Source organism: Pelodiscus sinensis, chromosome 13 (genome assembly GCF_049634645.1).
Source record: "Pelodiscus sinensis isolate JC-2024 chromosome 13, ASM4963464v1, whole genome shotgun sequence".
Classification (NCBI taxonomy): Eukaryota; Metazoa; Chordata; order Testudines; family Trionychidae; genus Pelodiscus; species Pelodiscus sinensis.
This window is the reverse complement of record NC_134723.1, coordinates 6,857,945-6,885,336: the sequence shown is the minus strand read 5'-3', so window position 1 is coordinate 6,885,336 and position 27,392 is coordinate 6,857,945. Positions and strand designations below refer to the sequence as shown.

Here is a 27,392-nt window from a genome sequence, read left to right as displayed (position 1 = left end):
GCTTATCAAAATCTGCCTTCCTGAAATCCATTACCTCAATTGTGCTGGTCTCCCTTCTACCTTTCCTTAAGATCATGAACTCTATTATTTCGTGATCACTGTCCCCTATACTTTCTTCCACTTTCAAGTTCTCAACTAGTTCCTCCCTATTTGTTAAAACCAAATCCAGAACAGCTTCTCTGATAGCTTTTTCAGCCTTCTGAAACAGAAAGTTGTCTCCAGTGCAGTCCAGAAACTTATTGGATAGCCTGTGCCCCGCTGTGTTAGTTTCCCAACATATGTCTGGATAGTTGAAGTCCCCCATCACCACCAAATCTTGGGCTTTGGATAGTTTTGTTAATTGTTTAAAAAGGGCCTCATCCACCTCTTCCACCTGGCTAGGTGGCCTGTAGTAGACTCCTAGCATGACATCACCCTCGTTTTTTACCCCTTTTAACTTAACCCAGAGACTCTCTACACAGCTATCTCCTACGTTCATCTCCACTTCAGTCCAAGTGTGTACATTTTTAATATACAAGGCAACCCCTCCTCCCTTTTTTCCCTGTCTGTCCTTCCTGAGCAAGCCGTACCCTTCCATACCAACATTCCAATCGTGTGTCCCATCCCACCAGGTTTCTGTAATACCAATGATATCATAGATGTATTTATTGGTTAGCAATTCCAGTTCTTCCTGCTTATTACCCATAATGATGAGCTTTCGTGGTCCAGACCCACTTCCTCAGATCCATATGTGGAAGGAAATCGGCACAACCATATGGGGTAGATGAGAGTGCCACAGGGCCCAGGGCAGCTCCACAGGGCCCCGGACAGCGAAATTTCACAGGTCCCCTCCTTTGACACGGTGCATGTGCCGTAGTGCCATGGCGCATGCGTGGGGCCTTGGGAAGCGCGGGGCCCGGGGCAGCCGCCCCGCTCGCCCTGCCCTAAATCCGCCACTGCAACCATATATACCTAAGTGATACAATCAAAAAAATGAACACGTGAAATTGATAGATCAAATTTGATATTACCTCACAGAAACTTCCCCTATTATAACCCCTATGTTGTTACCTCACAGACACTAACCTTCCCCCCTCACCTCCACTCTGTTCTAAAATTTGATCTGTCAATTTTACATTCATTTATTTTTTTGATTGTATCACTTTGGTATATATGGTTGTGCCGATTTTCTTCCACATATTGATCTGATGAAGTGGGTCTGGCCCACGAAAGCTCATCACCTGATAAACCATCTTGTTAGTCTTTAAAGTGCTACATAGTTCTGTCTTTTGTTTCAGCTAGACCAGACTAACACGGCAGCATCTCTAGCACTGACCTCAGAAGAAACCTTCACAACACTTTCTGTAAGCTACTTGCTCATTTTTTATTCCCTGTGACAGCAGAGGTGTTAACTAGTCGTTTTGCCTTGTATGGTCTCTTTTGCAATTTGTGTTAAGCAATCTGTCATCCCTCGCATTTAGCTCTGACATTCCGAGTACCTTTCCCAGACCCAAAGAACAGTTCTGTGTAGCTTTAAGATCTTTCACCAAAAGAAGTTTGTTCAATAAAAGATATTACCTAATGTTTAGAACTATCAGTAATATTTGAAATTATTAATATATATATGGAGGACCATCAAATATAATCATACATTCTTTTATTAAATCCAAAGGGTATACAATTGCTTTAACAAGAAGCAGTTTACTACATCCAAACCATAATAAAACATTTATAAGAATAGATCAGGATACTTAGAAATGGGTTAAACCCATGGGAGTTTAGACCCATCTTGGTCAACTCCAGCATGGTCAAGCAGACGTCAGCAATGAACTTGTTAAGACTTTTATACTTTTTATACGCTTTAACAAACACATGATGTTTTAGGGTTGCCAGATGGTTTAACCAAAAATACCGACCCCCCCCCCCCAAAAAAGAAAGCACTGGGGAAAAAATACTGTCGAGGGGGGGGGGAACAAGGGGGAGACCAATGTTGAGTCGTCTCTCCCCCCCAAAAAAGTGGGTCCCTTTAAGAAATGCTTTTGAGGCTTTTTTGGCCTTTACAGGGCTCCCAGTGGCCGTTTGCCATCTTGTCTGCCTGTTCCGGGCCGGACAGATCCCCTGCAGAACCCGCTAAGCACCCAGGATTTTCGCCTTCTGCCTGGGAAAAAATCAGAAAATACTGGACATGTTAGATGTCTGGTATTTTCTGAATTTTTTTACCGGACAGGAGGCGAAAATACTGGACTATCCAGCTTAGTACTGGACACCTGGCAACCCTAATGTTATTTCTAATTACTAACTTGAGCTAAAAATGATTTGAGAAATTCATCCTTATTTATGGTATTAAACCAGATAAGATTTATAACCATGCTTTCTTGCTAAGACTTTGACTCCATATCTTTTTCCCTCCTTCCTCTCCTTAAAAACAGCTCTTTTATTGCTCCTGGGTTCCCTTAGGAGATAACACTGCCATGTACGATTGAAAGGTCCCTGTTGGCACCCTTTAAAAAAATTATTTCTGTCTTTTTGAAAGCCATCTCCAGTCGCTACTATCACTCAGAGGCCTTCTATTTTGAAATTTCCTTACTATTTCATTAGTTATTCTTTGAATCAGATATCCTCCCTACTTTATTCTTTTGGGCCTTATAAGTCATATACTTTTTCTATTCCAGTTGCTACTCAGGCCCCTTTTCCACAACACACATACATATTTAAAAAAAAAAACTTACGTTAACTTTGATTCTTTAATTTTATACTTATCCTGGTCATACCCCCATTAATACTCTTTTCATTTTCTCTTCTGGTGATTTTTTTCCTTTTCCCATAATTGCAATTAGTGACTCAGGGAGACTGTTGTTCTTTGAGTGGTGTCCTCACTCAGGTCTCGGTGTGTCCTCGCGCTGCTGATAGGAGATTTTTGATGAGCAGCGCCCCTTGCTCCTGCGCACCCAGTGTCTGGTGCCCCTGCCGTTTGTCGGGTGCGTGTGTGGCACAAGTCCCGTCAGTTCCTTTTCTACCATCCTCGGCTGACGACGGAATCAGAGCAGTGCTCTTCTTCCTGACCGGAAAAACAAAAAATTACTATAATTAGTTTAGACTTTTCCTTTATAGTTTAGTCAGTTAATGGTAGATTTCAACATTCATTCATTTAAAAAAAAAGAGAGAGAGAGAGAGAGAGACAAGCGCCACAGTCGTGGCTTTTTTTTTTCTTTTCAACATGCTGGGTTCTCCTGGCTTCAAAAGATGCGACTCGATGCCTCTTGTGTTTCTGATGGCCATGCCTCTTGTGTTAAATGCCTGGGAGAGACTCATGCAGCGCATAAGTGCCCACATTGTCAGAACATGACAGCCAGAGCCAGAAAAGACTGTGAAATGCTGTTCAAAAACCTCCTCTGGAAGAAGTCCCTACGACTTCCATGGGACAAACCTGAGGACACATGGGGACAGCAGAAGTCCAGTGACAGGGCTGCTTCTCTGCCCCACAAAGGCTCACAGGCGTCGCAGGCTTCCCTAGCATGCTCATTACCAGGGCTTGACGAACGGTGGCAAAAGCCGCTCACCAGCCCCGCACAGTGCATGCGCAAGACCGGCAATACTCATGCACGCACTGCAAATGAATGGGGCACCCAGCTGAAATACTCAATTCTTTGTTGAGCCCTGCTCATTACCAGCGCTGCTCATAGCCTCTCATTCCCTGGTGCCGTCAGTCTCCGGCACTGTGGAGAAATGCAAGTTTGTACCAGCCAAGAGAGCTGAGTCAGAACCCAAGCGCACTGCACTGGTCGGTGCTGCTGAGGCAGTGTCAACCAAGAAGCTACGTATGCCGCCACCACCAGCTCCTTGGTGCCTGAACAGACTGGTCAGACCAAACTTGACCACGCTCTGGCTCCACAGCCTAAGAAAGCACTGCACGAGATGTGGCACTTCTAAAAATCTCCTCAGCCAGGCACACTGCTCAGATCAGGAGCTTGCTCATCCTCAGGGGCTTCTCATGCCCAGTTGCACACTCTGGCTGTGTCTAGACTACATCCCTTTCGCGGGTTCTTTCAAAACAGGGCTTTTCGATAGAAAAAAACGGAAGTTTAGACAGGCATCTTTCAAAAAATGAGATTTACAGGATCTTTTGAAAATTTTATTTTTTAAAGATTCCCGTTTATACTGTTGTTTTCTATCAAAAAGCCCCAATTTCGAAAAAACCACAGCAGCCATTATGCAAATGAAGCCCAGGAAATTTAAATCCCGACTTCATTTGCAATTTCAGAGTGTCTAATTTACATCCCTTTTTCGAGAAATGCCAGAAAGGGCTCCCCACTCTCCTATGCTGCTCTCACCAAGAACTGAGGGTACATCTAAACTACATCCCTTTTTTGATAAAGGGATGTAAATTAGACGTATTGAAATTGTAAATGAAGCCGGGATTTGAATTTCCTGCACTTCATTTACATAATGCTGGCCACGACTTTTTTTTCGAAATGCCGCTTTTCGGAAAAAAAACCACGGTCAAGACAGGGATAGTTCGACAGAAATGCCTCGTTTCAAAAGATCCTGTAACCTCATAGTGTCCCTGTAACCTCATAGGATCTTTCAAAATGAGGCATTTCTGTTGAACACGATCCCCATCGAAACCGCGGTTGACTGGACTTGGTGACAGCAAGAGCCTATCTGCCACCACAAAGATTCAAGGAAATCTGTGGCCTCATTCGGGGGGGTCAAGCATGCTCCCTTTTCTACGGTAAAGATGTGCCTCCAATTATTGGGGCACATGGCGGCCACAACCTTTGTGGTCCTATTTGCGAGGCTACACATGCGCTGCCTATAGCATTGGCTCAAAATCACCTACATTCCAACCCAACACAGCTTTGCAAAGCGCCTCACACTTTCTCTGCCAGTACTGTAATCTCTCAACTGGAGGACTTCTTCAACCAACGTACTTGCCAGTATATCCTTCCACCACCCAGATACATCACTAAGCATAACGATGGATGCATCACTTATGGGCTGGGGTGCCCATTGTGGTGTAAGGTCAATACAAGACACATGGTCCCAACAGGAAAGATACTTCCGTATCAACATTCTGGAGCTCAGGGCCATTTGCAATGCATGCATCCATTTCCTTCCCATGATAAAGGGCAGAACCATTTGTGTCCTCACGGAGAACACCCCTCCCATGTTCTATGTCAACCGACAAAGGGGTGCGTGATCATGCTCGCTATGTGCAGAAGCAATCAGATTTTGGAACTGGTGTATCAGGAAACAAATAACTCCAATTGCCACGTATATACCGGGACAGCAGAACGTGAAGGCTGACAAACTGAGCAGACACGTCTCATACCAGCATGAGTGGGAGATCAATACCAATATTCTCCTCTCCCTTTTTCGCCAATGGGGTTTCCCAACTATAGATCTTTTTGCAACACTACTCAACCACAAATGCCACAAGTTCTGTTCCCCTGCAGAACACAGGGCAAGAGGTTGGAGGGGGATGCATTCACTGGCTCCCCTATTTCTGTGCCTTTCCACCAATCCCTCTTCTTGCCAAGGTGATCAACAAGATCTGATCCGACCATGCCACAGTAATTTTAACAGCCCCCACCTGGCCGAAACAACCCTGGTTCCTTTACCTACACTACCTATCGATAGACCAACCCGTTCCTCTTCCCGTGGTGCCAGCTCTCTTGACGCAGCGCCAAGGTGGGATATGACATCTGAACATCAAAACTCTGAAACTCATGGCATGACTTCTCCATGGTTCCAGAAGGAAGAACTTACCTGTACGGACAGGGCAAACACATCCTACTGAACAGTCAACAGCCCTCCATGAGAAGCATCTACCAAACAAATGGACACGCTTTCAACAATGGTGCACTACACACAATTTACATCCCAGTATCACCCCTGTGCGTACCATACTGGAGTTTGTCATGGACCTCAGCGACAAGGGTCTCCATCAGCTCTATCCAGGTCCACCTGGCAGTGGTCACAGCATTCCATGAAACTGTGGACAAATTCTCTCTCTTTGCGCATCCGATAGTAAAGTGATTTCTCACAGGCCTGCAGAAAACAAGCCCAGGCCTGCAGAAAACAAGCCCAAACCTGCACCCCTCAATGCCACCGTGGGACTTGAACTTGGTTTTCGACATGCTCACTAGGCCACCCTTTGAGCCACTAGCTTCTACATCACAATGATACTTATCCATGAAGGTGGCCTTCATAGTGGCAATAACATCAGCAAGACAGATAAGGCGAAACTGCAGCCCTCATGGCAGACTCACCTCACTGCCTTTACCAAGGATAAAGTTATACTCAGGCCTCACCCGAAGTTCCTCCTGAAGGTCATAACTGACTTCCACTTAAATAAAACCCATTTACTTACCTGCTTATTTTCCTAAACTCATACCTCCTCCATTGCACATACTGCACATGTTAGATGCAAGACGAGTGTTTGTCTTCTACCTGGAGAGAACTAGAGGAACCAGAAAATCTGATAGACTCTTTGTAGCGTGGTCTGGACAGGAACAGCTGTCTCTGCGCAGCATCTATCCAAATGGTTTGCAAGCTGCACACATATAGCTTATGAACTTTGTGGCAAGCAGCTACCACAGATGATCAGAACTCACTCCACATGTGTGATGGCCACAACGACTTTCCTAAACAATGTATCATTGGTGGACATTTGTAGAGCAGTCACATAGTCCTCCCATCACACTTTTGAATAGCATTATGCCCTGCAGAAAGGGTCAATACCCTCCACATCTCTGGCAGATGTGGTCCTTCCTTTCTCTACATAAATGACTCCAATGCTCACCACCATTTGGTACTGCTACTGAATCACCTGAGTGGAGCAACCACAAAGACACTACTTTATGAAGAAGTAGTAGTTACTCACCTGGTGTAGTAATGATGGTTCTTTGAGATGTGTGTCCTTGTGCTAGGTGCGCAGGCTTAGTGCAAGGGGCACTGCTCATCAAAAATCTCTGATAAGTGGCATGAGGATGCATCGAGACCTGAATAGAGCACCCACAGGGATACATGTCTCAAAGAACCATCATTACTGCACCGGGTGAGTAACTACTACTTCCCTCCTTTCTCTCTCCTTCCTTCTAACTATGAACCTGACAATTTCATTTCCCCCAGGTGGAGAATGATTTGTATACTAGGACTCCCAAAATTGAACTTTCCACATCAACTCCCCTGCTTAGATTCCTCCCCCCCCCCCCCCACATACACACTTTAGCTGCCTCTGTCATTTTTTTTGTGCAGGTATACTGCCTACACATTCTCCTATCAAAAACTTAAATTCCTTTTTCTAAATTATTACTGACCTCACTGGTATCCTTCCTGTCCCACAGGCTTTTAAACTGAGTGTCATTGATTCTTTTTTAGATCTTTAGTCTGAATTTTTTAGTCCTGCTGAATCTCTGTTAGCTCAGTCCATTGCCTTCAAAGTTCTTCATAGTCTTATAAACCTGTTCCCTCTTTTTTCTGCTCATCTTAGACTGTTAAGCTCTCTCTTCTCTTCATGTCTCCCTTTGATGCTAGGCTTCATATGTCTTCCTGTACCCAAATCACTTCTTGACCACTAACTGTTCTAATTTCACTTTCAGAATCCACTTGAAAAGCACACTTTTTTGAGGCTGCTTATGTACAAATAAATGCACATAAATATATGTTAAGTAAGTTAAACATTTTAAAAATTTTCAGACATATATCACTACATATCTCTTACCTGGTTCTTCCCACATATAACTCTTTGTGTTGTTTGGTACTTCCTCTTCTTGCAAGCTCAAAGGCTGTTTTAGAAGCCTAATGGAAGTGGGAAAATTGATAAATCTCTGCTAGTTGCAATTTATATTCATTGAAATTCACCAATTTTTTTACTTGTATTAGGCTACATGCCAAAGAATGATGATTTAATTTTTTTTAATACAATATAAAGAGCAGATCTCTTTACTCAGCTTTAATAAGTAGTATTTTAGCAGAATTAATGTGTAGGTAAAAGTCTAAATAGATAGTGATTGATTGTATTATGTGTACAGGTTTAAGATGTATTGAACCTGCAATAAAATAAAATTCTACTTTATTGACCATGCAGAGAAATAAAATAAATGGGTTTTTAAGCTTTGGGTTTGTATTTTAGTTCTTGAAAACCTATGCAACTGGAATTCTTAAGCTTTGCTTATAATGAGAAGTGCACAAGATCTCCAGTTTTTCTCCCTGTGTGAAATCATTCACTCTTGTTTTTTGCTAATGCCGTTGCACCTACTTCTAATGGCATCTTTCCCTTTTATGTATTTATTTTTTTAAATGGGGGAACTCTTCTTCACTTACAGCCTGGTAGCCCACGATAGTTTCAGTTGAATTAGAGGTGCAGCTGAAAGTGGAATTTGACTTAAATATTGGTCCTGGTTCTATTATTTTATTTTTAAAATAGTCCATAAACTGTTGCTTATCTGTGATTAGACTTCCGACTCTATTGGTAAGATTTTTCCACTGTGTATTCAATAAAAATTTCAAGTCTCTTGAAAACAAACTCCCTTAGCCTCCAGAGCTACTATCCTAGCAGTTTACAACTAAGTGCACAGAACTAAATTTAGGATTGGTTGTTCAGGAAACTTGAAAAAGGGTATAGTTATTGAGAAGGATCATGCCGAATGAACGACACCTTCAGAAACTTTATTGGTATTATTCTGTATGCTTTCTAAAGTATTATTTAGGGATGTTAAATTTCAATTGATCAGCTAATGAAGCGGGACACTCACTAGCCTAGCTGCACCTCTGCCTTTTAACTGTAGTACCAGCCGGCAGCAGCTCTTACTACATTTAAAAGGCAGAGGCATAGCAGGGAATCCTGGGCAAGCAGGGATAGCTTGAGTTCCTGCTCGCCCCAGGTTCCCCGTGGCGCTGCTTCTGCCTTTTAAATATATCCTAGTTGTCATGTATTGAAATACTTGGTGCACACGTAATTGATCTTTCATCCATAATTTCAAGGAGTTCTATGACGATTGCTTACTGGAGCTTGAATGATTTATTAGATTTTAATAAATACTTGATCTGCTAATTATTCTTCACGTGCTGTCCCTGTGGATGTTCCATTTTAAGTGTCGGTGTGTCCTTGTGTGGGTGATTGGTGATTTTTCTTAGCAGTGTCTGCTTGTGCTGCGCCTGAACGATAGCCACCTCATGGCACTGCTTGTGTCCATCAACTGCATGCTCGGCACAGCCTCCTCTCAGTTCCTTCTCTACCATCCTTGGCAGCAGACAGAGCTCTTAACACTCATCACTCCTTCTCCTTACTGTTTCCCCCCCACCAAAAAAATAAAATCCATTGAGTTTCTCCCTTCTCCTCTCCTCGCCCTTTCCCTTTCACTTTCCGTTCTAAAGAGTTAAACCTAACCATAAAAAAAAACCCCCCACAAAGAAGAGCGCCTTGGGGGGAGATGCATTCTTCAGAAGTACTCTCATTCCGCTCTCATTGCAGCAGCATGGAGGCTAGAACCAGGTGAGAGAGAGAGAGCTGTGCCTGAAGATTATCCTCCTAGAAAAATCCCTCCACCCAGCAGGAGATGCATCCTCCACTGACCCATCAACACCTAGGTCTAAAGACAATACTCAGACTTTCGTTATTTTGAGGAAGTAGCTTCATCTTCCTCAGACCAGGACTCTTGTAATTTGAGAATTTTGCTAAGAAGGTCTCTGCCCGTGGTACTGATCTCCTCTAGTGAACACTGCTGACAAGCTTGGCACCTCTGGTACTGCCTCAGCATGCATACCAACAGCGCCTACCGTGGTAGTCTTGGAGCTGGCATGCCTAAGTAGAAAACTGGCACCAATGATATTGGCACGGAGAATGGCACCGAGGTCAGTCCATGCGGCACTGGCTTCGGCCCCAGTGAACAAGGGCTCTCTGGCACTGGCCATTCTCATGAAACCAGCATTCAAGCATATTATCGATCTTTTAACCAAAACTCTTTATTAAAATAAATTTTGGTGTAGTTAATAAGTATTGACTGTAAGCATGTATTTGGGTAAGATTTGAAATAGTCATTAACTTCAGAGGGAATGTGCCATTCCTTTGGGATTAGTAGAACTTTCTCATACGATGAATAAGATTTTTAGTGATCCTCATGATATTTGACTTAAGTGTTTAGGTGGAGGTCTAAGGCTGTATCTCTTTAAGGGAACTGTGTTTGGTTTCTGGGTAAACAGTAGGATATTATAGAAGCTGTTTTGTGCTGGCTTGGAATATCCACCATTTGTGGGTGTTGGCTGCCCCATTCTTTGCAGTTTACCCTAGCTAAGTGATCTCTGCTGGCCCTCCAGGAACCTCAGTCTTAGTATGTTTGAGGTTTTTAGAAATGTGTGACTTGCATTATTGCTTGCTCCCATTTTATAACAAGTACTTTTGGAAACTTTTTTTTTAATCTATAAGAATCGGCCAACATTTCACTGTTGTTCTACCTTAAGTTAGACACATGATATTCGTAAGAAAGATTGACATTTATTTTTAACTAGACTTTATATTGTAAATATCAGGTATGTAATTTAATTGGAAATACAGTTCATCTTCTGTGTTATTAGGGTTTTGTTCCAGGATGTGATATTAAAATGTCTTACTTAGTTACTTAGGTTTTTTTTCTTAAGACAAGATTAATTATTGAAGAAGGAAGTCGGCAAATCTGTGAAATTAATGTCTTCATACCAATCTTCCTATCACTACAATGTATCTGTGAATAACTGTAAAGCTTCATATTTGATGTTTTATTAACTACATTCACTTAATGATGTCTCAATAAGTTTAGAAAAAAAGTGATTTCATAAAGAAGTGTCCCAGGAAACTTGTATCGTGGTCCAATTTAAAACAGTGGATGGACAAAGATAGTAGTGTTGGTAATAGCTGGCATTCTGTAATAGCTGGCATGTTTCACCCAAAGATGTCAAATACTCATAACTTTTAGAACTGGAACTATATGGATAACTATATATGTTCATGGTGAGAAGAGCAGAATTCACTGTATAGTGAAAGAACACATTCTTGACAAATAATGCACATTCATTCTGAAGAATTTGGTGAATGCTCAGTGTAGAGAATTTTAGATAGGCAACGTTAATTTCTCATTTTGTATTTTTCTGTGCAGAAGGACAATAGCCTTAATCCAGTGGAAATACCATGATATTTGTAACAGCATTTTTGTTCTCAATCCAAAACAATGTTGTTTTGTTCTATCATAAATTCCAGGCTTTGGTCTGCATAAGCAAGAGATGCATCATTTAAGAAAAAAACTATTAACAGAATATCCTGCAGAATCATTATTGTGTTTTGAATCAAATCCCGAAGGCATTTCCAAACTCAGTAGCATGAGAAAATCTCTTCGTGCTATCCCAGTCCACTTGTGTACTGATTTGCCTGGATGACAAAAATATCTTACTTGCGTAAGAGCTTTACTAAAATTATTAATTATATTTGCATATTAAATCAGTAATTTGGGAATCCAGTGCCTTTGTATTAATTTCTTCAAGCTCATTAAACAATTTCCTCTCAAGAACCAATGATATTCTGTATTAAAATGTATTTTAAGTTACTTGATTATTAAGATAATATCAAATAAAAAGATTCCCTAGAAAATTACCTTTGCATCCACAAATTTCCTGGGATTCAGAGCTGCAAGAAATGTAACTTCTTCTAAGAGGAAATTAGCCGTGTATTGTAGGATTAGGTATTTGTTTTCTCTTCCCCCTTCCAGATGTAAAGTTTTTGACTTAGTCCTCAGTAACCATATGTGGTAAAGTAGCTTACTGCTAAATATACTCAATATACTCAAAAGAGTTGTTAATGCCAACTCTTCCATGAACTTGGGACCTTCCTGGCTCTCCAAGTTCAATGAATAACTGCAATGTGTGTGTGTGCGCACGCGTGTCTATGCTCATGTGAGCATGTTATTTGGTTGGTTATCCTGTAGAGGAGCCTTGGCTTTCTGTAGTTGTTGCCGACACAAAATGATTCAGGTATTTTAAATTGAAAATGAATCCTAATAATAAATGAACATTTGTGCTCCGGTCTGAATGTCTGCAAATAGAGGTATAATGAATAGCAGAAATAATTTTACCATCTTACATCTGCTATTTGTTCTAACTGTAATCCCAGCAGGATTTCTCTTTTGCTTATTCAGTCTGTTTGATTCTAATACTATTTTCACTGTCTGGAGTTAGGTTTACCATTTTACTTCTAAAGTGCAAATTGAACCAGTAACACAAAAAGATAACTGGCACCTAATGTTATTTCATAAGTAGATTTAGTTAATCATAAATCTGAGTAAAGTCATTTGGAAATTAATACACTTCATTGGGAAACAAACACATGATAATAACACAAGGTAAATATAAATAACAGTTGTATTTTAAGAGGCCTTTTATTAATTACAACCACAAATTTTACTTTGTACCTCAATTAATACAGTGTAATATCTGGAATATCTTTAAACAGTTATCTTGGAAGAGGGAGGGGTGGACACAAAAGGACTTCTTGATGATTAAACGAGACTATAGTTGGTGACGTTATGTCTTGTTAAAACAGTTCCGGGATATTTTACAAAAGCAGTTCAAACAAAAGAATTTAGTGTCTTCTATGTGGGTGTGATATTTGTTGCCAAAACTGTAGACTTGATCATAATCTGACATGAAGGAAATAAAAATGGAAAAGAAGCTCCTCCTGAACTTTGTTGCACATCATCTCACTAGTCCTTCTAATGAAAACTGTCTATTACTAACCCTTTTTTCCATGGTTCCCCTTCTCCATCTCAATTAAACTTCTCATCTTCATCTTTTGGAAGTCCTAAATATCCTTTCCCGTCTTTGCTCAGCCTTCTCTTTTTTTGTTGTTGCGTGTCCTCTCAGTTTATCTTGTGGGTTCGGTATTTCTGATTGTACACTGTGTTCCTTTCTCCCATCATTTGCTTTTTAGAACTCTGTGTATGAGCTGTGGCTTCTTTTGTCAGTATAATCCCTAATATGGCTGCAATATTAAAACACTAGTATATTTTAGTGGATTCCAGACCATTTGATAATGTACATGGTTAAAATGCTGAATATTAAATATTATAATACAACACTGCTTGGTTGCTTTTTATCTGCATTTCATACAGAAGTTGACATAAATGAGTAAAACACACCGATTTTTAACTTTTTAAAAACCTTTGGTTTTAAAACCGAAACAAAATTTTTGGCTGGGTAAATTTAAAAATAAAAGTAGTTGCAAGCTTATAGAGTTCTGCTTCTTTTCAGCACATTTTAACATCTCTGCAGTTGCACAGTTAGTTACCTTGTTAATGCATTTGTGACAGTTATATTCAGCCTTGAAACAACAACCATAAGACTTCCTCTGGAGAAATAATGTGTGATTGTATCTTTGTAGGAAGCAATTTCAGAGTGACATTTCTGTCTGCTTATTTTGTTCCCAGCAGCTCTTTTCAAAATATGGCATTTTCCAGATTGCATTGGATTATGCAAGTAAAATGGAAGATCTTGAAATGTACACTTTAGGGATGTTAGATATAGGGTAATTGAATAGTCGTGTAACTTCATGGTTACATGACTAAGTTCCCAGAGGCAAGAACAGGGGGCAGTGTGCTCCTGGCCCCAGTCTGGGGGAGCTCCCACCAACCTGCACTGCTGCCTCTGTATGAGAAGCAGCAGCATGGGGTGGAAGTAGCCCCTTTCAGCAGGGATCTGAGCTCCCCACAGGCAGAGGCTGCTGTGTGGGGACGAAAGGGCAGAGGGGGGCTGCCGCAAAGCAGCCTCTGTCCGTAGCTGCCTGGGCAGCTTTGTTGCAGTGATGGGAGGAGGGAGACAGATGGCACTGCAGAGCAGGTGCTGGGGGAAACCAGACTGCAGACACTATGGGTATGTCTATACTATAGAGGAAGATCAAAGCTGCTACTGTTGATCTTCCAGGGTTCAAATTAGTGGTCAAGTTAAGACAGCTAATTCAAAGTGAGAGGGGCACTCCGGTCAATGCCGGTAACCCTGCTTTCATGAGGAATAAAGGAAGAAAAGGAATACTGTTTTTCCTTCGACTTCCTGTAGTGTAGACCGTGCAAATGATATTACACAGGAAAGAGAAATTGTTGGGAATGTGATAGTTAATGAAATTGTTTAAATCTCAGACAGTCTCTATTGATAGGAGATCCAAGCACTTACAAAGAGAGACATTTGTCCATCATGTTTGTGGTACTACTGATTTCAGTGTTTCAGAACATAGCCATGATAATTGCTTGCCTTTAGTTAGGGTACAAATTATTTTTATTCCTTATTGCTCTGTTTTTACTTCCAGTGGGCCAGAAGGCTTTCATAAATTTATTCCATATTTTTGTGCAAGATAGTCCACTAGTGAGAAGATTCTGGAACTAAGCAAAGACAGTACAGGTTGTCTAGACTGTAGACATTCTGTCTGAAACAGTTTTGAAAAAGTGTGGGGAGTAAGCAAATGGATCCCTAACGATCCATCAAAAAGGATCCTATACAATCCTTATGCCATACTAGAGCGGATTCAGATGTGATCTTCTACTCCAGTTTTCTGTCTTTCCAGTTTGTCTATCTTAAGTCATTAGTCAATAATGGAGTCCTGTGGAGGCAAGTCAGAACACTACTAACGGCTAGTGCATTGATGAGTGTGGACAATGGTAGTGAAACTGTTCTGTGAGCCTGTCAGCCTTGTGATTTAGCTGGACTAGGGATATTAAATGTCAGTTAATTGAACAGTCGAATAAGCTCATGAATTCTTATCAGTTATTCGACTATTCTATAATCCCTAAGAGTGGAGCCAACAGCCAGTGCACTCTGGCCCCACTCTTGAGGAACCCCCACCATTCCAAATTGCTGCCTCTGTATCAGAGACATCAGCGTGGGGTGCCAGGCGGGATCCTGTTTAAAAACCAGACCCGGCACAAGCTGGAATTAAGCCAGTCTTCTGGCCAGCCTGCTAAAAAATTTACTGGCGAGGGGGTTGGGAGAGGGAGAAGGAATGTGTGTGTTCTGCAGCATTAACCTATAAGCTTTTGCTTATCAGTTAATCAACTACACTATTACATCTCTAAGATGGACACCTGTTTCTCACAGGAAACTTATAAAATCCATGAGCCTCTTAGAGCAGATAATTATCTCCTGCTCAATTTAAGAAAGTCTTCCCTTCATCTTACACTTAGGTAGGGATTTCTGTACACTACTTCCACCCAAATACAGGCAGTCCCCGGGTTACGTACAAGATAGGGACTGTAGGTTTGTTCTTAAGTTGAATTTGTATGTAAGTCGGAACTGGTACATATTGTAGGGGAAACTCTAGCCAATCATTTCTCCAGAGCTCAGTTTTATTTTCCCACACCTCACTTCCCTCAGTCCTTTATTCTCAAGCTGAGGTGTCTGCTGAGAAAAGCCGCTCCGCATCTCCCTGGTCTGCTGGGGGGAGGGGGGGGCGGCGCTAGCTTCGTGTCTCCCTGGTCTGCTCTGGGGAAGCACCTAGTGTGGGGTTGCCTCACCCCGTTTGTAAGTAGGGATCCGATGTAAGTCGGATCCATGTAACCCGGGGACTGCCTGTATGTTTATGTAAATCAAGCAATGGAGAGTGGTATGTAAATTAGGTCTGTCCTTTTTCCAGAGTCCAGTTGGTTGGTTGTATGATACATGCAGCATTTTCCTTGAATATATAGTGAAGTGAGCTTATCAACAATTTTATATCTCGTTTAGCTTGATGAAGCATTATCAGAGGAGAAGAGGTTGCACAGATTATGCTTAATAGCTAAAACTCCAGAGACTTGCATGGTTTTGGAATGGTCTCCACTAAGTGATGTCTGCATCCTGCTTTTGTGGATAAGGCCTAGAATTGTTTTGGGCAGTAAAATTTTTCTTTGTATGTGAGCAGGAAGGAAAATTAAAGCTCCTTATTTATAATTTAGTGAGGAAGATGAAACCACGGGGAGAGAGGATGGGGAAGTGGGCAGCCAATTACTAATACTTAAATGAATTGGTGCCAGAGGTTCAGAGATCATACCACTAACTCCCTAACATTGTAATATCATGATTCTTGTCGCCCAGACAAGTTTAGTGAAGATGCTGACATCTGTATAAAGCCATGTGACATACTGTTTTGTGGTATTACTTGTAGTTTATTAGATGACTCAGTAAAAGGGACTTTTGTGATGCCCCGCCTCTCATATATTTCCAATGTCCCCCATTTATATATTTCCAATGCCATGCAAAACATTCATCTCTTAACTTACAAGAATCGTATAATCAAATATTTTATCAAATCCTCAGAAAAATCAGCACTTTAATGTTATGTAATATGCCTTTTTGGTTTTTTGGTTCCAGAATTTGGTGAAGAATCTTCCTGAACAGAAGGAACTCAGTGCCTTAGCCCAGTTAAAACAAGAATATGATGATCTCTGTGAACCAGAACAGTTTGGAGTTGTGGTATGTAATAGACTAATACTCAGCTAGGAGTTGCCCTTTGTCGGATACGTTAAAAAGAAAAATATTTCAATTGGGGACCTTAAAATGTGTTTATTTTGGTTTACTCTATCACATCCCTAATTTCAATAGTGTATTGATTGTTTTCCATTACTGTTAATGCATGTTTTTCAAATTTCACCAATTGTGAACTATTCTCTCCCATCTTTCTCATGCATTTGTTTAGCACAGATTGACAAAAATGCTCTGTAATAGAATCCCTTCAGGTACTTGACAGAGCCTACTCTATACTGTACCAAAAGGAACAGTAATCTATAATTAACAGCCACTTTCTATAAAAGTCATTTCTATGACAAATCAAATCTTCTCTGTCTCTGTGTTGATTGACAGTGGAGTGCTGTTGATAAATAATAAAGCAGAAGAGGTATATTTTAGGAAGTCTTAAGAATTCCTTATGCAGAGTCATCGACTGATGATTCCCCCATCTCTCCCTCCCACTTTGTTGTCTGTGCTTAATTTCCAAAAGGCTGTATTGGCAATTGAAAAAAATTAAATTGATGAAGTTAGGTAAAGGAAACGGTCAGTTTCTCAACCTCAAGAATGGGACTAGTTCAGGTTCAGTCTTGCTGAGGTCCTTTGTTCTGTTTGTCAGTGGTTAAAGGTGTACTTTTCAAAACAGTAGATTTTTTTTCCTGAGATCACCTTCATATAGCTGAGTAGTTTCCTAGAGGTTTTTTTTTTTTTGTTTTAAACAAGCTAAATAAATGATCCTAGTCACTGCTTTTCTTTCAAAAGTATATAGAAGGGACCGAATTAATGCAAAAAGTTTGGTGGTGTTTCAGTGGCAACCAGAAAATGAAAGTTGTCCCTCAATTTAAAATCAGAAACATTCTTCTCTCAGAAGATTCATCTTTCAATCTATTTCAGTCTGGGCTCCTGGAATAAACTCTGAATTAATAAAACCTTATTTTAAATATGGCTGCTCTTTATATTCACTGGAACTGCAAAAAGAGAAGTGTTTGTGCCTGTGTATATCTATGTTTTTACATAAACACACCTAATAGACTATGACAGTGGTCACCAACCAGTAGATCGGGATCTACCAGTAGATCATAGATTGACTGGTTTGGCCAAGAGACTATCAAATGCGGGCATTCCAGCTGCCACTCCTTCCATTGCTGTGCATCTCCTTCCCTTTTGCCTTAGGGGCTTCCTGCTTGCTGTACAGAGTAGGGAAGGGAGAGGAGGGGTCAATGATGTCAGGGTGCCCCCTCTCCCACCCTGTATTCTATCAACACAGAACGGCTTGCGGTGGAGGGTGGGAGAGTGGTAACACAGGACTTGGGATGGAGGGAGTTTGCTGGCTGCTTTGGAGTGTGGTGCAGGGCCAGGTCAGGGGTAAGCGTGCCTTAGCCCCACTGTACCAACACCCAGGAGTCCCCTGTTGCACCTCATCTCCCCTGCCTCAGGCTCAACTCGGAGTCCCTCTCACATTCTAAATCCCTTAATCCAAGACCAGAGCCTGAGCCCCAATATTCTTCCCCTGCCTGGTGAAAAGGGAGGGAGGATGGAGAAAGGGAGGACAGAGTGTGCAGGGGCAGGGCCTCAGAGAAGGGGCAGGAAGGAGGGGGGGCAAGGGTAGATTCTGGATTGCACTTAAATTAAAAAAGTCATCTTGTGTTTAAAAAGGTTGGAGACCACTGTAGTATGACATAGCTTACCAGCTGGGTGCTCTCCACTACGTCTGACAACTTTTTGATAGAATCTTTTCCTACCCTACTTGTAATTTCAAGAAAGCTAATCGTTCTTGGTACTCAACTCACTGGAATCCGCTTCAACCTGATTTTGGTAACAGAATTTATCCCTGTACCCCTCCCCACCACACCCAAAACTCCAGGCTTTTGCCTTTCGTAATCTGGTTTGTACCTTGTGCTCTGTCAACTATGGTTATGATTTTTTTCCCCTCATAGTTGCCTGTATTTTCATAATTTGGTTTCTTAAATTAAAAATGATTCCCCCTTTTCACTGTAAACAGTTATTGGTCTGTAGTTATGGCCAACTGTTATCTGTGCTAAATAAATTTAGTAGTAAAGATATAAGATGGAGACATCTGATAGGAATAACTTTAGTAAAAACCATGTTTTGCTTTCCTGGGCATTCAGCAAAATGATAGGAAAAATCATTATTTGATTTCACTAGTAATATTTAGAGTTTATGTTAAGAGTAATAACTTCAGTGGTCAAAATGAAAATGGAAAAAAAATGTTGATGCAATCACAAAGGCCTCTGTGTCTGTCTTTCTGTTCAGAAATAACTCCAGATTTGATAGTGTTTGAGAACACATTATTTTTCTGGTCCTATAGTTAGTTAACCTTTTAAAACCAGACAAGTAAACTAGTATATTGACAAGAAAAATGATAAATATGCTACTGAAAAATGAAGTTAAACACATTGCTATTTTTTGTGACATAAATGCCATGGATCTGAACATTTTAGAGGTATTAATTTATGCACCTGTTTTTAATTACATGCCTATTTTTGGTTTTTTTACTGTATAGTATGCTCTATATTCATCCTGTCGTGGATGATGATAGTCATGAGTTTGACAAGTTGAATAAAAATAACAGCTTTCAGCTGTTCTGTATTTTGATATACAACGCCTTGACTGGGATGAAATGTATTGTTTACAAATTGGACTGGATTGCCAACATACAAAGCAATGTAACTCATAGTTTTTTGTTTTTTTTTCCCTAAAGAGCAACAGTTAGGTTAGTTCTCTAGCTTACGTTCCGATTAAATTTGATAATGTCAACAAATGTTTAAGTAACCCTGTGTACTGAGAGGAAAGTTTACTCACTCTTACAGCTATGCTCATGTCAAAGTTGGAATATAGTGACACCATTTTAATTGACAGTTGTCAGTTATTAGTATTTGTTTCCTGTGCATTCATATGGTATTGAGGTTCTGTTGTAATGCATTTGATGCAAAGATATACTTGGAATAGTTACCTTATTTTTTCATGATGCAAGGGTATTGCTGAGATTATTGAGCACATAACATGATAGTTCTGGTGAGAGGAGTTCCCAAACAATATGCCATTTACTATTAAATGGTACATATTCTGCTGTTACTCTAGGGCACAACTAGTATGATTGGAGTTACTCTGGATTAATACCGTGATGAAAAGCAGAATTTGGCTCTCAGCTGTTATAATGATCTGATATTTTACATATTGTTTCCAGTATTAATTTTCATTCCCCTTGATTCTTTTGTGTAACTTTGTGGTCAGATTATTTCTCACATAGTCTATCAATCTTTCATTTAATTACTCTTAATATTTAGTAATTTCTTTCCCATAAGGTTCTGGATTTACTACTCAATGATATTGAAAAACTCCACCCACCTTATTCTGGATATTTTACTTAGCTGTGTTTTTCATTAAATATAAAAGAGCATACTTTGTTTAGTTGCCCTCCATACATCTCCAATATGCAATACCTGAAACTGATGTAAATGGTATATGGTCAAAATCTTACAACAGAACTCCCCCTACAAGACCACCTCCCTAGAGGACCAGACAAAAGCTGCACTGGAGCAATCTTGATCGCTGTCACAGGGCGGGACTCACCTCTATTGCGCCTTTTGTTGGTAACCCTGGGAATTAGCTCTATTGTCCGTAGGGTGCCTTCCCCTGGCTGGTGTTGTCCCCTCCCTCCCGGTCCTCACTTCATGCTCCATTTCTGGATCCATATCACTCCCTAACTACAGCATCCTTTTCAGGACACTGCCTTCCAGAGGTGCCCGCTCCAGTGGTCTCTCATCCCCTTTCCAGGGGCTATCAGCAGTTCGTCATCTAGTACCTCCAACTGAAGTCTAGGTCTAGACCCTCACTTCAGAGGCAAGCTACAGTCCTTCCAGGCCACACAACAATGGTGACTAGATATGGTGCAAGGGGCAAGGGAGGGACCCAGGCCCACCTACTTCTCTGGGTCCCAACTCACAGACTCGTTTGCAGCAGCAGCCTTCTCTTGCCCTCCTTCACTGCCTCTTGTTCCCTGGGCCACTTCCCCTGTGACTCTTTGCACCCTCCTGACTCTTGTGGCAAGGCTAGCAGCCTGGCTGGTACCGTTTGGGAGCCTCCCTCTCTAGCCCACCTTAGCCTGCCCAGCACTACCAAAGGTGCTTCTGTGGGAGCTAGGTTCCTGCACGTTCCCTGGTCAGGGCCTAACTGATTCTCTCTGCTGGCCAGCTCCTTTTCTACAGGGCTGCCCCAGCAAGCCACCTTCTGGTTGGCTCTTTGAAAGCTTCTCCCTGATTGGCCAGGGCAATGTGTGGGCAGTCAGCCCAACCATAGGCACTAAGATGTCCACCAGTGCCAGCACAGACTTTGGCATCAAGAGCATCTTACCCCCCTGCAGCACCCCTGGAGAATGTGTACTCCTTACTATCATGTGTTACCCAGTGTCTATTACAGAATCAACTCTTTAAGGTTCTGCAGTGCAGTAGAGACAACTGAGTGTTTGGCTGGCTTGATATTCATGAAAGAAAATGTTAAAAAGTAAATACAGGAGAACAGAAAGGGAAAATAAAATTTTTTAAAAGTTTATACTTATTTCCATATACAAATTAGATATGTTAATTATTAATAAGGTTTTAATTAAGTTTGATGGGTACATAAATTAGTCAAAGGTCAGAATTAGATGTTTAAAATTCATTTAGAAAAGGAATATTTTGTAATTAGACTACTTATAACAGATTAATTAGTTTTATATTCATATTTATTTGTGAATGAAACTTGGAACATCGCATTTTCATTTAGATGAAGTATTTAAGCACAATTATATATTCACATTAAGTATCTGGACAGTTTCAAAATTATATCCCAGGATGAAATAGTTTCATGTTCAATAGGAATAGACTTAATGATTTTTATGTAAAATGAGGAGAATATATTTGTTGGCCCAATTCTGTTAAATATTGAGGAAAAAGTTGTCTCCCTTACTAAGCAGAGCATCATCATCTTGGTCATGAGTTGTCATGTTACTTTAAGGGCCTGATGGTTGGTGCTAGTAAGCTCTGGTAAATCATTATATTTAGCTGGGAAGGCAGTAAGTGATGATTTAAAAAACAAAATCCCAGCTGTTGGCTCAATTGAGGGATAACAAGAAACTGTAGGAAGGGATAGTCTCTTGCAGTGGTTTCTAATGAAAGAAGAACCATCATGGTGAGCCTTCTGTGATGGCTGGTAGAAATCACCAGCTGAAACTTTTGTTTGCCTTTTGTGAGTTTGTGGTCATTTGTCAGTAAATGAAACCATGAAGGAGGGATGAAAGACTAATGGATATAGCTGCTAACTCTCCAGGCTGGTGAGGAAGCAGCATTTTACACAAAGTATAATATCTGCATTTAATTGTTTCTGCTGTGGCTGCATTTAAAAAAATGACACTTGCATCTAATTATTATGTGTTTAAGGATACTGGCACTACAAGGACTGCAATCATCTGATGGTTTTTGTTTTTTTTGTTTTCGTTTGTGAGGAAGCTGGGTATATTTGTCAGAAAGTTTAAGTAGCTTTTAGAGTCCAAATGCCACATCTTCAATACAGTTATGGCATCCTAGCTACACTGGCATAGCACTCTGGTGTACAGTGATGGATGTTTTTTTCTGAGGCTGTAGGAATACCAGCTCCATGAGTGTAGATATCTAGGTCGAAAGATATTCTTTTGTGACCCAGCTGCATCTGCACTGGGTGCGAGGGCGGGGGGGGGGGGGGGTGGGGGGGAGGGGAGGTAGAGAGGGGGTATATGTCAGCATATCCACAGCCAGGGTCTGACTAACACTTCTGGAGTTCAGAGTGTGGGAGGGGCTGCTGGGTAGCAGGGTGGGCATGCAGGCTGTGGGTGGAGGCAGTGTGCAGGAGAGAGGGCTGGAGGTATGGGCTCTGGCAGGAGGTAGAATGCAGGAATAGGGTAGGAGGATATGGGAGCGAGGGTGCAGAAGAAGCGTGTGGGTGCGAGGTTTTGCGAGGAAGTATGCAGTTTGGGCTGCTTACCTGGAATGGCTCCAGTTTGGCAGGGGGGAACATGTAATACCATGCTGCCCTTCAACTGAAGGCATTGCCCCCTCTTCCCCCCGTATCCATTGTCCATGATTCTTGGCCAATGGGAGAGGCGGGCGAAAGACCTGCAGAGAAGCATAGGGAAAGAGACATGCCTGGAGGGAGGAAGAACAGCAGTACAGAGAGCTGCCTTCATGCTTTCCTTTCACCAGCCAGGCAATACCAGCCAGGAATGTAGCACTCAGCAGTTTTAGTGACTGCAGCCGCTCACACCCCTTTTATAATCCCACCCTGTTCGTAGCACTCAGAGGTGCAGATTTTTATAGTCCTAATTTCTTTGACTGTAAATTTTTAAGTGTAAATGAGGTCATTTGCACATGGATAGCTACCAGCACAGACTCATTTCATTTCCTGTATGTGACACCCCTTGTCGTAAGAGCTTGAATGCATCTCATTTATTCCACAAATCCACCTTTCTCCCAGTCCCCAGGGGAGTTGAAATTCTCTTCCATATGCTCCTAGAGACATGGGATTTTTGTCCAGGCGCAATCCGTTGTGTTGTTCCCATACTCTTCTGCCACCTTCGTATGATGTGTGGGTATGTGTGTATATGCTCAGCAGACATTGCCCAGCAGTGTCTGAAGAACAGTAGTCACTACATGGGCAGGTGTATTTAGTCTGTGACTTCATTCTGAAACATCTGGGAATGTCCAGCAGACAAAAGTGTACAGTGCTGGTGAGCCCCTAATTATTTACATATGATGTGGAGAGGGGCTCCTGCCAGCCCTCCAGGTTTACCTATCCTTGTCCCCAGCCAACCCACTGCTGGGTCAGAGAAAGTGGAGACTCTTTCCTGTCCCCCTCTGCCTGCAATCCCCACCCCCATACCTGTCAGGCCCTCCCTAGACGTTTCTGCTGGGAGTGCAGTTGTGGTGCTGGAGATTGCCTCACTCCACCCAGCCAGCAAGCCCACGAGCCCCAGCACCGCTTCCCGGATGGAGTGCTGACAGGGCAATTCCTCGGCTGGTTTACCTGGAAGAGTGGGAAAGGCATCTTGGCACATGTCTTCCCAGAACCCCCCGTGTGTGGGCTCCTGTAGCTCAATGGCTAATGCACCATTTTCTGTCATTGTGTCTGGAGTGATTCACATCCATGAGTGCCTATCTCAGGGTAGGGATGTGAAAGGTTAACAGTGGTGCTTACTGGTTTCAATGTCTGCTGGGGGGGCCACTCCACTCCAGCCATGGTGGGCACTTGGGGCTTCAGTCAGGTTGGAGCACCTCCCCACCTGCTTGTCCACCCTTAATTGGTTAACTAGCTAAACACTATGTTTATCTGGTTAACTAATTAAATGTGACTTTACAGCCCTACCTCAGAGCAACCTGTCCGAAACTGGCGGTGCGTTCTATAATTAGATTGCACCAACATTGCACCAACGTAGAACCAAATGTGAACTCCCAAAGTATTACAGTAGTCTTATATTGGAGACCTGGAGGGTTCCCTTAGCAGCCCTCAACAGTTGCTGCTTAAGGTGGCAGGCAGATGGGAACAAAAGAAATGGGGGAAAAAAAACCCACACTTCACTGATGTGACCCCTCTCACAAGAGCCAGCACTGTGGGCTCCCCAGTGCTGGATCCAGGAACCCAGTGCCTTGGCCTTAGATTCCTCTGCCATACTAGACATAGGTGCCATGAATCTCTGTTCTCCTACTTTCCCCATTTCTGCTCCTTTAAGGAATGTTTCCTTTAACTACGTTATCAATCCATTTTATCTGGACATTGACCACAAGGAGGTACCAGTAATTACCTGAGCTGGCTTGCTGCCCCCTTCCAATATCTAGCAGTGCTCCCAGACACCTACTAATGTTGTCTTAGATGACTGCCAAAAACGTGACAGCTCCAAGTCTAACAAGTGCATCCCATCCTACTTGAATAGTTCTGTAGTTGTGCTGTATCGGGATGAGAAATTAATGATGTCTTTATGCCACCTATAAATTTACCCATCTCCCAATTATATATTTCCTAGTATTGTCGGTCTGAGAGGTTTCGCAGCTGCCAGCCCCACCCTGCATTGCAACATATGAAAAAATTTTTACTCTTGGAAATTGTTCCAGGATCTGCCAGAAGTCCGCTGAGGGCACGTCTACACAGCAGCATTGTTTCGGAATAACTGATGTTATTCTGAAATAACATAGTGCGCATCTACACTACAAGCCTTTATTTTGAAATAATGTCAAGCTGGAGGACGACTTACTCTGACTCCTGGTAACCTTCATTTCAGAACGAAAAGGGGAGGTTGAAGGAAGAGTGTTCTTTCTTCGACGTCCTTCAGTGTAGACTGTGCCAAAAGCTGAATTAAGCTATTTTGACATAAACTACGCAATTGACATAGCTAAAGTTGCGTATCTTAATTCAACTTTAGTCCTTCTGTGTAGGCGTACCCTTATTGCCCCACCATTTTCATCTCTTAAGTGATGTGTGAAGGGGGGGTTGTGTATGTGTGGGTGGGTGGTTGGGTGAATGGGTGACAGAGAGATTTGGAAGAAATGCCCTTTGCCATTCTTGTCTTGTAAGTAGTGAAATGTAAAGAACATAATGCATAAACAAAAGCATCCCTCACTGTGGTGCTGTTTTTGTGATCTGTAGCTTTTAATAATTTTATCTTTCTTTGCTATTTTTTTTGTACATTGAATAACACGTACCTGCCTAAACATCCAAGGCTGATAGTAGAAATAATTTTAAAAAATCGTAATGAAGGCTTAATTGCCATTGTTGCCCTGTTAAAATATGTACTTTTGAAGGCAAGACATTTCAGCTGTGGAAATTGAGAAATTAGTAATGATTATAGAAAGAATGTGACGTGAGCTTGTTCAGTGTCAGTGTATCCGCTTGGATGATTTAATGTTGCTGTGAAATAAAGTGCTGCCTAAGATGTGGTTATGTCAAAGTGGGTATATACTCATTCTTATTTGAGCTGAATTCATATGGGCCATTTGGAAACAAGATTTAAAATTAACTATTTTAAAGTACAAAAGATATTCAGTATCTTAAATTAAAAAAGGCTGACTTTTAATCTGCATTATATTTTTATAATGGTGTATTAAAAATAGAAAACAAAACCACTTTAGTCTCATAAACTGATTAGACATGTCCACGCTCAGACAGGAGTTGAAACAGGCTGCAAGTCTGTGAAAACTTAGTATTGGAAATGTTTGTGGCCAGTAGTGATATCGAGCAGTCTGGAGAGACTGCTTCCCTTAAGCATCTGTATTTCTGCTTTGGGATAATATGGGTTAGCCCTTGTTTGTGGATTAGCTGAATCCCATTTGAATGGGGTGGAGTCCATCACAAAACCTGCTGGTAATTCTTTCTAATGACTCATCAAGTTCTTTGGCTCAGAGTTGGTTCATCAGCCTTTCAGTATTGCAGCTGTGTTAACAGATTTAGGCTCCCAGGTAATTTAGGGATGACTCATCAGGCTTTAAGCAGGATTTGAGGTAACTCAGGGTTAGGTAGGTTCAGAGGGATCACACAGCAGTAAGAGTTGGAGGAGTAGCTTTTTTTGTAGATGCCACAAGATCAGTGCTTTCCATATCCACTTTGAGCAGAAACAAAACCTTTTCAGGAGAGAGAATGTACTGGAAACTTCACAGGTTTAAACTTTGAATTTTCAAAGGACTTCTTCCTTTTTATGAACTCTTCCACGGATTTAGGCCCTATTAAAACTAATGTATATTAATGGCAGTAATGTGTCAGTGATGTCACTGAGTAATTTATAAATTGAATTCTGCCAATTATATAAAAAAAACTGAAGTAGTTGCTAACCTCCCAACATATGCTTGTTGGATTACATGCAGAAGCATAACTCTTCTACAACTATTCTACAAATATATTAAAAGCAAGAGGAAGTTCAAGAAGGGGTTGGTTAGGCCCATTGCTCAGAGAAGAGAGAAAAACAACAGAAAACTTGGAATTGGCAGAGGTGCTTAACAACTTATTTGAGTTTTATCAAGAAGATTGATGGTGATAGATGCCTAATATAGTGAATGCTAATTGAAACAGGGAAGATAGAAGTTCAAATAGGAAAAGAACAAGTTAAAAATTACTTAGAAAAGTTAGATGTCTTCAAATCACCAGGGCCTGATGAAAATGGCAAACATAGTGACCATCTCTAAAAAGGGAAATTGGAACAACCCAAAAAACAACAGACCAGTCAGCTTAAGTTCTGTGCCAGGAAAGATAAAGGAACAAATAATTAAGGAATTCATCTGCAAACATCTGGAAGATAATAAGGTGATAGGTAACAGCTAGCACGGATTTGTAAAGAACAAATCATGTCAAACCAAAATGATAGTTTTCTTTGACAGAACAACAAATCTTGTGGATAAGGGGGAAGCGGTGGATGTCATATGCCTAGACTTTAATAAAGTATTTGATATGGCCTCACATGACCACCTTTACCAATAAACTAAAGAAATACAACCTAGATAGTGGCTGTTATAAGGTGGGTGCATAAATGGCTGTATAGCAGTTCTCAGAGTAGCTATTAAGGGTTCATAGTCTTGCTGGAAGGGCATAACAAGTCAGGTTCCACAGTGGTCTGTTTTGGGACTGTTTCTGTTAAATATCTTCATCAACAGTTAGCTGTTGACATTGAATGTAAGTTTGCAGAGTACAGGCAGTCCCCAACTTACGTGGATCCGACTTACGTCGGATCCCTAGATACGAACGGGGTGAGGCAACTCCCGCACATGCGCAGCAGCATTCCCGGGGCTCGCTCACCTGGGTCCTAGGATCCTCCTCCTCCTCGGGCCAGCTCCGACTGGGGTCCCGCAGAGCTGCCAGGCAGAGGAAAAGTGCTTCCCCACCCCCGCTGCCAGCAACAGGCTGCCTCCTCC

General features: G+C 41.6%; 1 protein-coding gene and 1 long non-coding RNA gene across 9 annotated transcripts in view; one reads left to right on the top strand and one right to left on the bottom strand.

Annotated features, from left to right (window-relative positions):
- Nucleotides 1–27,392, top strand: part of DIAPH2 (diaphanous related formin 2) — an 801,414-nt gene that overhangs the window by 340,651 nt on the left and 433,371 nt on the right. For all 7 annotated transcript variants that reach the window (XM_075896759.1, XM_075896757.1, XM_075896756.1 and 4 more), the window contains one exon: nt 16,339–16,440. In XM_075896759.1, coding sequence (XP_075752874.1) covers nt 16,339–16,440 — 102 coding nt within the window. The remainder of the gene's footprint in view (nt 1–16,338; nt 16,441–27,392) is intronic.
- Nucleotides 1,908–27,392, bottom strand: LOC142818256 (uncharacterized). Of its 2 annotated transcripts, XR_012895640.1 has the most exons (5): nt 27,277–27,392; nt 22,489–22,619; nt 7,706–7,782; nt 5,749–5,807; nt 1,908–3,037 (listed from the first exon to the last, which is right to left on the bottom strand). It is a non-coding gene; the product is annotated as an uncharacterized LOC142818256 (long non-coding RNA). The 2 variants fall into 2 exon arrangements; XR_012895639.1 differs by lacking the exons at nt 22,489–22,619; nt 27,277–27,392 and adding an exon at nt 11,607–11,743.